The sequence below is a fragment of the Ascaphus truei genome, chromosome 3 (assembly GCF_040206685.1).
Source record: "Ascaphus truei isolate aAscTru1 chromosome 3, aAscTru1.hap1, whole genome shotgun sequence".
NCBI lineage: Eukaryota > Metazoa > Chordata > Amphibia > Anura > Ascaphidae > Ascaphus > Ascaphus truei.
In genome coordinates this window covers 378,142,998-378,158,155 of record NC_134485.1, presented here as the reverse complement: position 1 = coordinate 378,158,155, position 15,158 = coordinate 378,142,998, and the positions used below count along the sequence as shown (strand labels likewise).

Below are 15,158 nucleotides of genomic sequence, written 5' to 3'. Positions count from 1 at the left end.
TCAGCGTATACTCAGCAACATTATACAGCACGTGGTGTTCATTATCATCGTTTATATACTTAGCGTTATTATACAGTGTGACATGTTCATTAGTGTATAGATACTCAATCATTATTCAGAGTCGCGTGTTCATTATCGGCGTATGCTGCAGATACTCAGCATCATTATACAACCTGGCATGTTCAATATCTGTTTATAGATACTCTGCATGTTCATTATTAGGGTATTATCTCATTCTTACACACACTCTTCCCCTTCACTGTCGCACTCCACCCCTTCTCTGACTCTCTCCTCTCTCTCTCTCCCCTCACTTTCACCCTCCCCAATCTCCCTCACTCGCTTACTCAACCCTATTTCTCTCACTCTTCTCCCTATCACACTTCCCCTCTCTACCCTCCCTCCCTTCACACTCTTTCACTATACCCCCTCTCTACACAGATTCTCCCGTCTTTCACTCTCCAGCACACACATACACCTCCTTTCTTTACTTTTCCACCTCTCGCTCTCTTTCACCTGCCCCTTTCTCAACCCCCTCAAACTCTCCCCATCTCTCTAGATACCTTCTTCTCTCTCATTCTCCGTCCTTTCTTTTCCTCCTCCTTTTCCCCAATCTCTTTTCCTCTCTCCTCCCTCACCCCTTTCCGCTCCCCCTTTTTTTGTCCCTCCCGCCTCTCACTGTCTCTCTCTCTCCCCTCTTTGTTTATTTTACAAAGCATATAAAACAGATTTAGTGATTACATAAAATATAATAACAGCCCTTTTGTGTGATTCTACAACAGGAAAAAATGATAAGCTTTGTTTTACAAATGATACGGCATAAAGTAGAAGTGCCTATCAGCCACGATAGGTAGCTTAATTTTTTTTGGAAAATGCTGTCACTAGAAATATCTCCCAATTAGGTACAATGAGGAATGAAACATATGCTCCTCTTACGAAACGGAGAGAACTTAGTGGTTGATGGAGAGAGGAAAAGTCTGCATAGACTGATAAAAAGATAGAGCAAGGTACACTTTGTGGGTCTTTCACCAACCCACGGGGCCATTCTGTGCTGCCAATGTCTACTGAAGAGAGTAATATGTTCTATCTTTAGCAGGCATTTTAAGAGACATAGCTGAGTTCATCTGGATGTTGCCTTGAAGTTTGACCAGGTTCCACAACTTTCACCTCCAATATAAACTTGCCAAACACTTCCTGCGTGATTTCATTTGGTGTATACATGCAGAGAGACAGTGTAATAGTGTGATTAAATGTATTCCTAAAATAGCCATTCCTAAAATGGTCACATCGAACGTGTTTAGATTTTGCATAGACAGTGGGTTTAAAGAACTCAAGGTAAGTAGAAATGTTACTGGCTGCCCGGCAGTGAACTTGTTTTCACAGATTAAGAAAATCAATGAGTGATAAGAACTGGCCATAATACAAGAGGACAGTTATGGTAATACATTGTTATATATTATGGACCAATGCCATGATATAGTTAAGAAGTACAACATTCCTTTGTATAACATCCAAAATGGTATCGGCATAGTCTGGTCCATAACTGATTGTGTTACTTTCTGCTTTGCTGCTCCAGTTGTCTACACACAAGTTTCAAAGCAAACTCCTGCAAGAAGCAAACACAAAAGCAAAGAAAGTTCATATAGATTGTGATGGTTGGGGCAATGCGGCTCTCCTAATACAGGTTAAGTCCAGCCACTGCCCCTATCTGTTTAGCTAGGATTCCCCCTGTAACCCATTTTACTAATGTAGCCCCTGTAAGAAATAGTGGGCTACCTATCCTTCTCCTACTGGGATAAGCCCTGGTAAGGGCAGGCGACAGTAGTAATCATGGGTTTTCCCCCCACCAAGTCCTGCCTTGAGTGATAGAGGTAAGCCCCTGACTCTGTGGCAGGCCTGAGACAGAGGGGAGATCCTGCTGACATCATAAGGGGCAGGGCTGTATCTATTTAGTGGGCTGCTCCTGTGTGTGTCTGTGTTCAGTCTGTTGGAGTTGTGAGAGTGGAGAGTGCTGGAGCAGAGGGAGAATGGTCTGGGAGTTCAAGGAAACAGGAGAGAAGACACTCAGCCATACTGAGTAGAGCTGATAGCACTAAGTGCGGTGGACCAATGCCCCTCACTCTGTCGGTGGGGTGAGGGGGGGAGATCTAACCTCACCTAGAGGGCCTACCCTTGGGTGGAAGTAGGGGTATTGCAGCCCCAACAGCCCATCTTGCTAGGGTACAGCCTGGAGGAGAGGAGTGGAGAAATAGTTCAGTTACATTTGGAAGCCTGCTGTATATGAACTGCTGCGATGCATATGAACTGCTGCTGTGTGCTGTATCACTGGTAAAAGGACAATAAAGACATTGCTGCTTTTATACAAAAGACTGTGTGTGTGAGATTGGAATCTCTCAACCTGGGACCAGGGCTTTCTCTGGGAAGATTCCAACCTACCCCCTAGGTTTCGCCAGAGAATGGAGGTGCTGCACCATCACCACTAAAGATGAAGGCATATACCCCAGAAGCCTGTCCCTGTTATCCCCCACACCAACGCGGGAGACTCAGGCCCTCCTGTTCCAAGCAGGTATGCACCACCATAGTACATGTAGCCAGCCCTCACTACACCTTAGAGGTCCAATCTGCGACCGGGGGGGGGGAACATGGGCTACACTAAGTTTAGCTCTTTTGTGTATTTTGGCTGTGACTTTTGGCTCCGGCGCACAACTGGTGCCTTGATCCCGGTGAATTGTCCTGGTCTCCCGTGACATATGTTTACTTTAAAAAACATCTTTATCCAGCCATCTACTTTTCATTGACACTTGCTGCAGGGATGCGGACTACAAACTTTTACATTTCACATACAGTATTTCCCCACTATCATCCATTTCACGATCTGATGGAGCGCCTTATGATTTGGGGGTCTGGCAGCTCACTTCTTTCCTCTCTATACATTGCCATTGGATGATTCTTTTATACATTACTGTGGATTCAAGTATGACCTCTTTGCAGATTCCAAAGTCTATCAGTCCACACTTGAGTCTATATTACAGTCCAAAGTCAAAAACCTGAATGCCTAATGAAATGTAGGTGAGGAACCAGAAGATATGGATAAATAAAATGAGGATCAAGGTGGAGATGAGGACGCAGAACATGGGTGATGTCAATGAGAGAGGTAGATATCTTAGTAAATTAAGGGACCTTTTGTGTGATGAGGCGAGGAGCAAGGTAGAGAGGAGGCACAAAGCAAGGATATGGAGAATAAGGAGATATGCAGTAGATACTGTATGAGAGATTAAGAAATGCATGGATCTGGGACAACTGCATCTAATATAAAAACATGAGTAGAGGGAATGACAAATCAAAAAAACATAGTTTCAAAAGCTTTGCAGGCCCCTTTGAAAAATAAGGAATGTGTGCTTTAAAATAGTTATTAGGGTGCAGTTTGTTATGGTTTACTGTGGTATATTCAAATGTAGTGTGAACATAATTGTAACGCTGTGTGGCGGCAGGTATGTATTATGTGATTGTTCAAGTTGTAAAGATATGTTATGCATTTTGGTAATGCAGTTTTAATGTGATACAAAGTGGTTCCATAAATTAAACTCGGGTAATATCTTTATGGTTTAAAGAATATATAAAATACATTTGGATTTTAGTGCATTTATTTAGGTGTACATGAGCTTTCCTGTATTCTCGAGTTATTGATTAGAGTAGGGGTGTGCAAACTGGGGGGTGCGTGATTTTCTGGGGGGGATGGAGGGTGCGGTGTTTACAGAGGCTCCTCTCTCTTCCCCACAACATTTAAATGAAATGCCGGGGGAGAAGCAAGGCTTCTGTAACTCTCTCTTACCTGCTCTCAGCCGGCTCTTTGGTGACACGTCGTCATGACAATGCGGCGTTGTGACGTCATATGACGACGTCTATGCCAGAGAGACGGTAAGGAGAGGGGGTGCAAGCAGGGGGGAAAAGCAGAAACAGAAAAGTTTGAGCCCCCCTGGATTAGAGGTTTGATGAACCCTCCTGTTTCATGGTACCTGGCTTTTCCATGCAGAACGATGCTCTGTTGCTCTGCACTCTATTAAATCAGATGCAAACTTGACTGTAACTCACCAGGTCTCACAGTACTGAATGAGGGAGAGAGGGAACTGCCAGGGAATTACTGACCGGTCCTGTCTCATCAATAGAGATCTGAGCGACTAAGCTCCACTCTGTAGGTAGGATATACAGATTGGGGAGGTTTGGCCAGGCGGCATCTTTTTTAAGGCTATACACTCTTATGTCCTTCCTTACGTCAGCCCAAATTTGTCGCTATACACCATTCCGACTCTTGCGTTTTGAGCAAGGATGCCTTCTCTCTGCCCTTTTTGTATCTACAGCTCTCTTCCGCCTTAAACCTTTCCTACTTACTGCCCCACACCTCTGGAATGCTCTTCACCTCAATATCCAACTAGTACCCTCTCTATCCACCTGAGGGAAGTACTGCGGTTGCTTAGAACCTGTAGGAATGGGCCTGAAGATGGGGTTTTCCCCAGAAACGTTGCCCCCCCGTGTTACTTTTTTTGTAATTTGTTCCCCACTTTATTTTGCCTTTTTTTCATCACGTAGCTGTTGTGGTTTACTTTTTGTTTTTGCCGTGTCTTTTGCCCCCTCTGTGACCATGCTCCATTACCAGCTTGTTTTTCTGCTTTGTTCTTGTTTGTTTTTATTATTATTTTTTGCTCCTTCAGTCTTTTTTTGTAGTGTTGCTGTCTGATTTTGCTTATCTGTTGCTGTGTATTTGTATATACCATGATGTAATTCACGTTCCTCTTTGTTTAACTTCATAGGTCTCTTGTTGAGTGCTTTTTCATTTGAGTGCGTGCTTCCCACGTTGTATTTTATATGTATTTTAGAAGTCCCTGTGGTTGCCTCGCACCTTTCTACATTGCCTTATTCTAACATTGGAGTGCTGATTCAAATTGTTTTGTATGTATGTGTGTTGCGTGCCTATGTATGTATGTGTGTGTTTCGTGCCTATGTATGTACTGTATGTATGTGTTGCCTGCCTATGTATGTATGTGTTGCCTACCTATGTGTGTATGTGCATGATGCGTGCATATACAGTATATGTGTGGGTTGCAAGTGTGTGTCCTTAAATAGTCAGTTGCTAACCAATTACAGCTGTCCATACAGTAGTAATGTATAGCATTGCATTAGATTAAAGGAAATAATCAACCTATGAGGACTGTAGTTAAAAACAAGCACAACAGATACTAGCTATGATGTGTATCAAATTAGAAAACATAATCTATTCATATACAGTATACATTGACATCAAACATAACAAAAGAAATATAATAAGCATAGTGATACAATATAGATACCAATATTGATAATAAACAGACATAATCCATGATACATATTTATGTAACGGGTGCTCGCCACTACACAGAACAGAACCGTGAGGCTGAGGTGGGGATTCAGAATACACCAACCTGCAGCCGCGAGACTGCGTCCGGTGTGCAGATCCCTAGTCGTGTGGTCGAGTCAGGGTATGAGAAATAGGATAGTGTCAATACTCGCCGTGGTCTAGGATTGGAGATGTAGAATAGACGATGTGCGTAGCCAAGGTCGAGATGTAGAGAAGGTGGGAGTCCAGGTACAAGCTGAGGTCGAGGATACTAGGAGACAAGACAAGGTTAGCAGAATTGCACAAGGCAAAGCAGGACACGGCAAGTTGGGTGCTTGTGGGTAGCACTTCGTCACAGGTTAGGACTACTATGCTCAGCCAATTTGGAGCAGGGAGCGGTGAGCATATAAAGGACTGTAAGCCAATCAGGGGAAAGGCACAAGGCTAACTGTGTGTCAGGATTCTGCTCGATCCATGACGGGTTTTCACTACAGTCCAGGTTTTCTGTCTCCAGCCTTTTCTGCTCATTGTGGCCATTTTGGGTTCTGGCAGCCTGCTTTATAAGGCTACAGTTACTATAGGGAGTCGCCGAGCAAAGTTCTACCGTTTGCAGATCCTGTTGGTCTTTGCAGTTACGCCTTACCCTCTTGCCTGTTTTGATTGCCTGTTGCTGACCCCGACCTTGCTGCCTTCCGCCTGCCCTGACCTCCGCCTGTCTCTTGGACTTTGCAACTCTGCTGCCAACCCTGACCTCTGCCTGTCTCTTGGACTTTGCAACTCTGCCGCCAGCCCTGACCCTGCTTCCATACCGACTACGGATACGCTTACAGGACTCTGTCCCTGGGCTGTGGTCAGTTTATTTGCATCCCCACTTCAGCCCTGAGGGTCCGCTTCCTGATTTGAGACAAGCACCGTCACATTTTGCTTGGCCAAACATGGACCCCGCTGAGGTAGAGCGAGCCGTATCTCTCCAAGGAGAACTACTCGGAGATCATGAGACACGCCTTGCTCTGCAAAACCAACAGCTGGCATTTATTTCAATCCGACTTCAGGACATTTTTACCTGGCTGCACACACTCCAGGTGAGTTCTACCCCTGCACTGCCCTTACCGAAAGCTTCTCTGGCACCAGCTCCATCAAACCTTATGCCCAGGGAACCACGGATCCCGACGCCTCTGCGTTATGGAGGGGACCCTATTGCTTGTAGAAGGTTTCTGAACCAATGCTCGATTCAGTTCGAACTCCAGCTCTCCATGTTCAGATCTCAACAATCCAGGGTAGCCTATGTCATCTCCCGACTAACGGATGAGGCTTGGCCTGGGCTTCCCCTCCGTGGGAGAGAGAATCCCCACTGATCAATGACTTTGTTGCCTTTCTCTAGGCATTCAAAAGAGTATTCGACGCCCCGGTCGCGTCTCCTCTGCTTCAGCTTCACTCCTTCTGACAAGGAATGCGTACCGCAGGCCAGTATGCCATTGTGTTCCGAACCCTTGCTGCGGAGACGGGCTGGAATAATGAAGCACTGGGGCAACATTTTGGCAGGGGCTTTCTGAGCATTTAAAGGACGAACTGACTTGCCGGGATCTTCCCAAAGATCTGGAGGAACTGATTGCCCTCTGTATCAGAATGGACCTCCGGATGCAAGAAAGGCAGACCGAGCGAGCCCTGTCTCCAAAAACCCCAACAATTCGGCTAGCTCCCGATTTCAACACTCCTCTTACTGCACCTCGCCCTGATTAGGAACCGATGCAATTAGGGGATACCAAATTACCTGAGCAAGAGAGAACTCGGAGACGAACCAGGGGACTGTGCCTGTACTGTGGGCTCAAAGGTCACCATGTCCGAGACTGTCCTAAATCAGGAAAATCCCAATGCCCAGTGAAGATAGAGGAATATTCTTTGGACATTTCTTCTATTCTTCCTTCATCACAACCTTCACGGCTCCTCCTGCCGGTTTCACTCTCCTGGGGACCAGCATCCATTTTCAGGCTTTTGTGGATTCAGGAGCCGCAGGGAACTTCATTGACCATGCATTTGCGGAACTCCACTCCCTTCCTCTCCGTACTAGGGAGACTCCATTAGCAGTAGTGGCTATTGATGGAAGACCTCTGATACCTGGGACCATCACTCTCGAGACTAATCCTTTACTGGTTATGGTTGGGGCACTTCACAAGGAGTCATTATCATTCTACGTGATTTGCTCTCCCTCGACTCCAGTGGTTCTAGTACTTCCCTGCGGCACCATAACCCCAAGATCGATTGGGCGACCAATCAAGCGACAGCCTGGGGACAACATTGCCATGGATCTTGTCTTCCAGTGTGTCGCACCATCTCCGAGGTTCGGCTACCTACTGAGACTTCCTCATCATACCTTCCAGTTTGATACCAGGAATTTGCAGACGTATTCGACAAAAAACACGCAGGAGTTGCCGCCACACCGATCTTATGATTGTGCAGTCGATCTACTCCCAGGGGCCATCCCTCCTCGAGGCCGCACCTATCCCCTTTCAGAACCAGAAACCAAGGCTATGCAGAAATACATTTCGGAGAACCTTCAGCGTGGGTTTATTCGCAAATAAAGCTCTCCTGCTGGAACGAGTTTCTTGTTGGTTTCCAAAAAAGACGGTTCTCTCAGGCCATGTGTGGACTACAGACGCCTAAATAAAATCACAGTAAAGAACCGTTATCCACTGCCCCTCATTCCTGAACTCTACGAACGCTTACGCAAGGCCAATCTTAACCAAACTGGATCTTCGAGGAGCCTACAATTTGATCCGAATCAGAGAGGGTGATGAGTGGAAAACAATCTTTAAAACCTGTGACGGCCACTATGAATATCTAGTCATGCCATTTGGCTTATGCCACGCACAGGACGTATTTCAAAATGTCATCAATGAGATTTTCAGGGACCAAAATGGACCAATTTCTCGTGGTATATCTGGACGATATCCTTATCTTTTCCAGTTCTTTGACCAAACATCGGGCACAGGTTTGATTGGTTCTCCAAAGACTTGGGGACCACTATGACAAGCTCGAGAAGTGTCAATTCGAACAGAAGATGATTTCTTTCCTTGGGTATTTCATCTCTTCCCTTGAGTTCGAAATGGATCGTGCGAAAGTATCGGCAGTGCGGGACTGGCCTTACCGTTAGGCCTCAAACCGATAGAACAATTTCTTGGGTTCGCCAACAACTACTGAGGATTCATCAGGAATTTTTCTAGGGTGGTTGCACCCATTACGGCTCTTACTAAGAAAGTGGTGAATCCTAAAATATGGCCCAATGAGGCTCTTCTGGCTTTCGAGAAGCTCAAGTCTGCCTTTTCTTCAGCACCTGTGCTGATCTAGCCAGATTCTACGAAACCCTTCGTGCTTGAAGTGGACGCATCCAATCTGGCAGCCAGATCCATTCTCTCAAAGGAAGGATTTTCATGGGAAACTCCACCCCATGCCTTCTTTTCTAAAAAATAAAGTCTACCATGGAAAGAAACTATGATGTTGGAAATTGGGAACTTCTGGCTATGAATAATGGAGAATGGAGACATTTGCTTGTGGGGACAACTTCTCCGATTTCAATCCTTACAGACCACAAGAACCTCAAATACATTGAAGGGGCAAGGAGTCTCGGGACGCGTCAGACGAGGTGGGCTCTCTTCTTTACTCGATTCAACTTTGTGATCTCTTATCGTCCAGGATCCAAGAACATCAAAGCAGATGCTCTATTTCGAAAATTCTCTCCTGCCAGCTCCGAGGAGATAGAGCAGGGACCCATCATTCCAGCTGCACAGATCATCTCTACCATATCTTCTTCACTTCTGCAACAGATTTCGCAGGCTCAGGCAGAGGATCCTAGGTCAACGTCCACACCTTCGTCTAAATTATTTGTCCCACCCCAATTCCTAAATGAGGTGTTGAAAAGAAGTCATAACTCCAAGATGGCTGGTCACCGGGGGTTAGGAAGACTTGCGATTTCCTCGAACAAATCTTTTGGTGGCCAGAGCTCCGTAAAGACGTACAGGAGTTTGTGTGGCAGCCTGCATTATATGAGCTCAGACGAAGGTGCCAAGGACGTTACCCTGTGGATTGCTCTAGCCCTTACATGTTCCCACCTGCCCGTGGACTCACCTCTCCACGGATTTTATTGTGGAGCTGCTTCCCTCAAGGGGTATGACTACCATACTGGTAGTGTTCGACTGATTCACACGACAAGCCCATTTTGTTCCTTTCAGGAAGTTACCAACCAGCTCTGAACTATCGGAGATCTTTATTAAGGAGATACTGCACCGACACACTTTATTCGAGCAAATACCCAGTATGTACCTGGCAGATACCTGGAATGCGCCGCTTCTCACCTCTGACAAGCCCCGTTGCGTTTGCCTTCCCAGCCTGGGTTCATGCCTGGCTGACGGGCGGCTGATCTGTTAAATGATAATGATTAGGATTTAATAGGCTGCAATGCTTCGCGTGTCTACCAGATGGCATAAATTCATGAATTGTAATGCAGTATATATATATATATATACTGTGCAGTATTGCAGCCAGCGGGAATAAAATGCTTCAATCCCTGCCTGAAAATACCTCAATGCACTCGGGCAGAAAACAGTCACAAACCTCAATACACCCGGGTATACCCGAATTCGTGGGACTAGCCGAGCTCGAATAAAGTGTGTCGCCAGTGTATTCTGCCTCCATGGTGTCCCGACGGATATAGTTTTGGATCGCGGATCCCAATTCATTTCTAGATTTTGGAAAGCCTTCTGCCAAATAATTGGTATATCCTTACATTTCTCTTCTTCCTACCATCCCCAGTCCAATGGTCTCGCGGAAAGAACAATTCCTCCACTGTTTTGTTTATGAGCTACAGGACGGCTGGGTTGATCTACTCCCAAAGGCCGAGTTTTCCACAATTCCATGAAGCACGATTCATCGCTGGAATCACCGTTCTTCTGTGCCTATGGGTATCATCGCACTGACCTTCCTCTTTCCAGTCCCCTCTCCGGAGTTCCTGCAGTGGATGACAGAATCGAAGAACTTCAGTTACTTTGGAAAAAAATCCAGGTCAATCTGACCAAAGCCGCTCTTCAGCAAAAAAACCCAGGCAGATAAACATCGATGACCACCACCTCCATTTCAAGTGGGAGATCAGGTCTGGCTGGCTACAAAAAATATCCGCTTGAAACTACCTTCCTCCAAACTTGGGCCCAAATTCATTGGACCTTATAAAATCATGAAACAAGTCAACCCGGTGGCGTTCAAACTGGAACTTCCAGATAACCTAAGAATACCCCCAGTGTTCCATGTCTCCCTCCTCAAGCTATTCGTCCAGAACACCTTCTCTCCTCCTACCCTCCCACCTCCTAACCCGTTCTTGGTGGATGGCCAGGAGGAATTTGAAGTAAGCTAAATATTGGATTCCCGTAGATCTCGTAGTGGGCTACAGTACTTGGTCTATCGGAAGGGTTATGGACCCGAGGAAAATTCATGGATCAAATCCAGAGATGTCCATGCCTCCAACTTGGTCGGGCGTTTCATTAGAAGTTTCCTACAAACCGGCTTAGATCGCCCGGAGGTCTCTCCTCAAGAGAGGGGTACTGTAAGGATTCTGCTCGATCCATGTCGGCTTTTCACTACGGTCCAGGTTTTCTGTCTCTCCTGCCCTTTCTGCTTGCTGTGGCCATTTTGGGTACTGGCAGCCTGCTTTATAAGGCTACAATTACTATAGGGAGTCGCCGAGCAAAGTTCTACCGTTTGCAGCTCCTGTTGGTCTTTGCAGTTACGCCTTATCCTCTTGTCTGTTTTGATTCCCTGTTGCTGACCCCGACCTCGCTGTCTTCCGCCTGCCCTGACTTTCTCCGCCTGTCTCCTGGACTTTGCAACTCTGCCGCCAGCCCTGACCCCTGCTTCCATACCGACTATGGATACACTTACAGGACTCTGTCCCTGGCTGTGGTCAGTTTATTTGCATCTTTACCTCAGCCCTCCGGGTCCACGTCCTAATTTGAGATGAGCACCGTCACACTTTGATGGTTGGCTTTTGATAGCAGAACCAATCCATGCTGAGTTGTACAGCTGTGAATGCTGATTGCCATCCGCCCACTCAATTGTCAGGAGGCGGAGTAAGCACCGCAGGTGCTCCTGGTTGAGTCCTTTTGCCTGGCAACAGTAAAACGACACCTACGCAAAATCATGTCAGTGTGAGGTGCGTCACCAGTGGCGTTACAGGGTACATCACTGGGGTGGGGCCTAAGACCAATCCTCACAGTACCCCCCCTTCAGAAGAGACCTCCGGGCGCTTCCAGGATGGCTTGGAGGGATACCTCTGGTGGAAGGCCCAGCCTAGGAGCATGTAGTTGGTCTCTGGAGATCCAGGAACACTCTTCAGGGCCAAAACCCCTCCAGCGGACCAGGTTCTGGAGCTTCCCTCTGGTCACCCTAGAATCCAGGCTGATCTGAACCTCGAATTCCTTCTACTAGGACAGGTTCAGGAGGGAACACTGAAGCAGGAGACAAATAATCCTGTACAAATGGTTTGAGAAGAGAAGTGTGAAATACTGTTGGAATTCTCATGGATACTGGCAGACGTAGCCGGTAGGCCACCGGATTAACCTTCTCAATGATGGTAAACGGACCAATGTATCTAGGTGCCAATTTTGCAGTCGGTGCATTTAGTCAGATATTTTTTGTGGACAACCACAGGGCTGGAGAGAGTAGGGTAGTCTAAGTTCAAAGCCGTAGTCAGGGTATGAGAAGAGCGGAGAGTCAAAGGCAGCCGAGTTCAGTATTCCAGATAAGCTGGTGGTCAAAGCCAAGCCGGGTCGCTACTCAAGGGGTTAATCTAGGAAGCAAGGCAACAGGACAGGGACAAGGCAGGATCAGCAGAGGCAAACACAGAGTAACCCAATCTATGCTCAGCCAAAGTGCCTATGGCACAGCTGAGCATATATAGGCTTGATTAGCAAATCCCCATGGGGGGTGGAACGGAGGCCCGGCCTCCACGGAAGTCTGTGATAGGCTGGAACCAATGAGCAGGTGTAGCTGCTTGTATCAACTGATGATGTTGTTGCCACGGAACTTGGGAGTGTGGCGCACGTGTCACGTGCCACGCACTGGGAGCGTGTGGCACGATCCAGAGGCGGAGCCCGAGTCCGTGGCGTCAGGTGCCATCACCGCTGCGCGCATGCACGCTGTGCGTGTCAGTAGAGGAGTACGGGCTGAAGGTGCTGTGCACGGAGCTGCGCGATAGGAAGCGCGGAGTAGACGTGCGTCCACTATCCTCACAGACAGACTGAAGTGCTTGAAAACACTATGTGTGGAGAGACCTCTCATTACATTCCTTCAGTGCTCCAGAAATCGAACATTGAGAGGACGTATATTCCTCCCAATGTATTGATACCCACAGTGGCATAACAACATATACACAACATGTGTGGTGATACAATTGATGTTGCCTGTAACTAGATGACTAGTACCCTTAGAGAAAGAATTACATGCATTGTCCAAGATGAGTTGATGACACATAATGCACCAATTCCTATAGCATTTAGAATTGCCACATGTGGAAGAAGCCGATAATATTCTAGGCTTTCTAAGGCTCCTGAGTCTACGGGGTGCTAGAATATTTTTCATGTTGGTAGCTGTTCTAAACACTACAGAGGCTCTAGTGGGCAACTCTCGAACCTTCCAATGTTTATTAAGTATGTAAGTAATCTTATCCACAGAAAGATCACATTTTGTGATCAACTTGGGGGGACCAGATGAGGGGTTATGAGTCCTCAGAGGATCTGGATAACCTAGCAGTATATTTGGCTTTTGTTTGAACAAGTAGTGCTCCTCTATCTTGAGCCTTTACTTTGGCTAATGAATCCATAATGATGGTTTCATTATAGCCTTTGGCCAAAAATCTTCTGACGGTCAAAATCTGCTAACCTGACTCAAAGGAAACTTGTGGCGTGTAAATTGCTGTTGGTTGAGACTTCCTTAAAATAGACATCAGTTTGGATGTTCAAATCCTTGTCTATAAAAAGAGTGGGATCCAAAAAAAATACAATTTTATCTTTGTGAATACAGTAAGTGCATTTTCAACCTAAATCATTTTGATTAAACCCAAAGAAAATGTTCTCCAAAGTTGTATATTCACCATCCCAAATCAGAATAATATCATCTGTGAAATGGCCATAGCACACCAGGCCCGCCCCCAGCTCAGGGTTGCCCAGATTGAGTTGAGCACCCAGAACCCCACAATGAGGTTATCATAACTGGGGGTGAACCTGGTCCCCATAGCCACTCCACAGATTCGTAAATAAAAGGATTTATTAAATAAAAAGTAGTTGTGAGACAAAATAAACCTAAAACAACTCAACAAAAATCATTGTTGGGTGGATGGAAGCCTATCGTCAGTCTCCAGAAAATACTGGCGGTCTGTAATGCCTTTCTCATGCTCTGTGCTTGTATAAAGAACTTGTACATCCAAAGTAGCCCAGCCATAAATGGATTTCCACTTAATATCCAAGATGGAGTCCACAACATGTAGCGTCACATAGGTATGAACACAATTGGACCACATATGGCTGTAAAGTGGTCCACATACCTGGATGTCATGACTCCACCCCGGAGATGATGGGTCTACCTGGAGGATTGTCTGGGTCTTTGTGGACCTTCGGCATATGGTAAAACAGAGGCACACGAGGATGGGAAATATATACAAATGTGAATTCTGTGGAAGAGACGATGCCCTCATTCAAGGCCACTTTGAGCAGACAGGAGAACAAACTGATATTCCTTTGTAGGGTCGGAGGGCAGAGGTGCATATGATACTCTCTGAATGTGGTTCAACATGTTTTAAAAGCTGCGAAACTACCACTGCCGTCACTATTTACATTGAACTTGAGCCGCACCTTTGGACACTTCACTCTAAGGACGTTGTTCGTTATTTGTTTGATTGCACTTGTTGTTTTATACGTAATCATGTGTATATATGTGTGTATATATGTATGTGTGTGTGTGTGTGTGTGTGTGTGTGTGTGTGTGTGTGTGTGTGTTATATGTCACGTTTTACCCATTTATTGCACATTGCACATGGCTACAATCACCTCTCTTTGTATATTTCACATGGGGTATATTGTAATAGCACTATTTTTTGTAGTGTATGTACGCGCATGTATGTACGTACGTGTATGTGTGTATGTATTGGGACCCCCACAAACCTAGAGTCGCCCCTGGGGGTTAGCAAAACACTGCAATCCAGTGCCACTGCCACAGCCACAGCATGCTGACATCCCTCTGGCACTGGGGTGGGTCAAAGCACGGACCTGCTAATGACGTCATGAGCACGGCTCCGCCTCTTTTTCTCCAGCATGGAGGTTTATTATCTGCGGCCTCCTTTCTTTATCGCCGGAAAAGGGGCGGTTCAGTTACAGGTTGCCTAGCAACGGCGTGGAGTTGCTCACACAGGTTATCAACATCGAGAGGTTTCGACTCGGCTCGGCTCAGCCAATCAGCGGTCGCTGTACCGGCACGAGGTGCATGCCGGGAGCGGCTTCCTTGGAGCTGCAGTTGACAACAAACCCTCCCTCGTCATCAAAGCTGTGAGACCCCGTGACCCGGTCAGTCTGCACATGTATTGCAACTCGCTGCACTCCCCCCCAGCGCCCGACAAGCGACCCGGCCTAGTGCAGAGGCAGGAAACCACACTCCAGTGAGAGCAGCCGGGTCCCAGTCCCCAGTAACACGGGGGGCAGATGCTGCCTGCATCCTGATACAGAGGCAGGTAGGGAAGGGGTGAGTGAGGGGGCAG

At 46.6% G+C, this 15,158-nt stretch overlaps 2 protein-coding genes across 8 annotated transcripts in view; one reads left to right on the top strand and one right to left on the bottom strand.

Moving 5' to 3' along the window:
- The window catches only part of CRYL1 (crystallin lambda 1), a 249,736-nt gene extending 234,924 nt beyond the window's left edge, over positions 1–14,812 (bottom strand). Inside the window, exon 1 of one of the 3 annotated variants that reach the window (XM_075592296.1) lies at positions 14,674–14,812. In XM_075592296.1, coding sequence (XP_075448411.1) covers positions 14,674–14,720 — 47 coding nt within the window. In that variant the 5' untranslated portion in view covers positions 14,721–14,812. The other 2 variants (XM_075592293.1, XM_075592295.1) reach the window with 2 other exon arrangements.
- IFT88 (intraflagellar transport 88) overlaps positions 14,767–15,158 on the top strand; it is a 105,929-nt gene continuing 105,537 nt past the window's right edge. For 2 of the 5 annotated variants that reach the window (XM_075592286.1, XM_075592290.1), the window contains exon 1: positions 14,767–15,131. The gene's annotated coding sequence lies outside the window, so the exon portion shown is untranslated. Of the gene's footprint in view, positions 15,143–15,158 lie in introns of all 5 variants that reach the window. The other 3 variants (XM_075592291.1, XM_075592289.1, XM_075592288.1) reach the window with 3 other exon arrangements.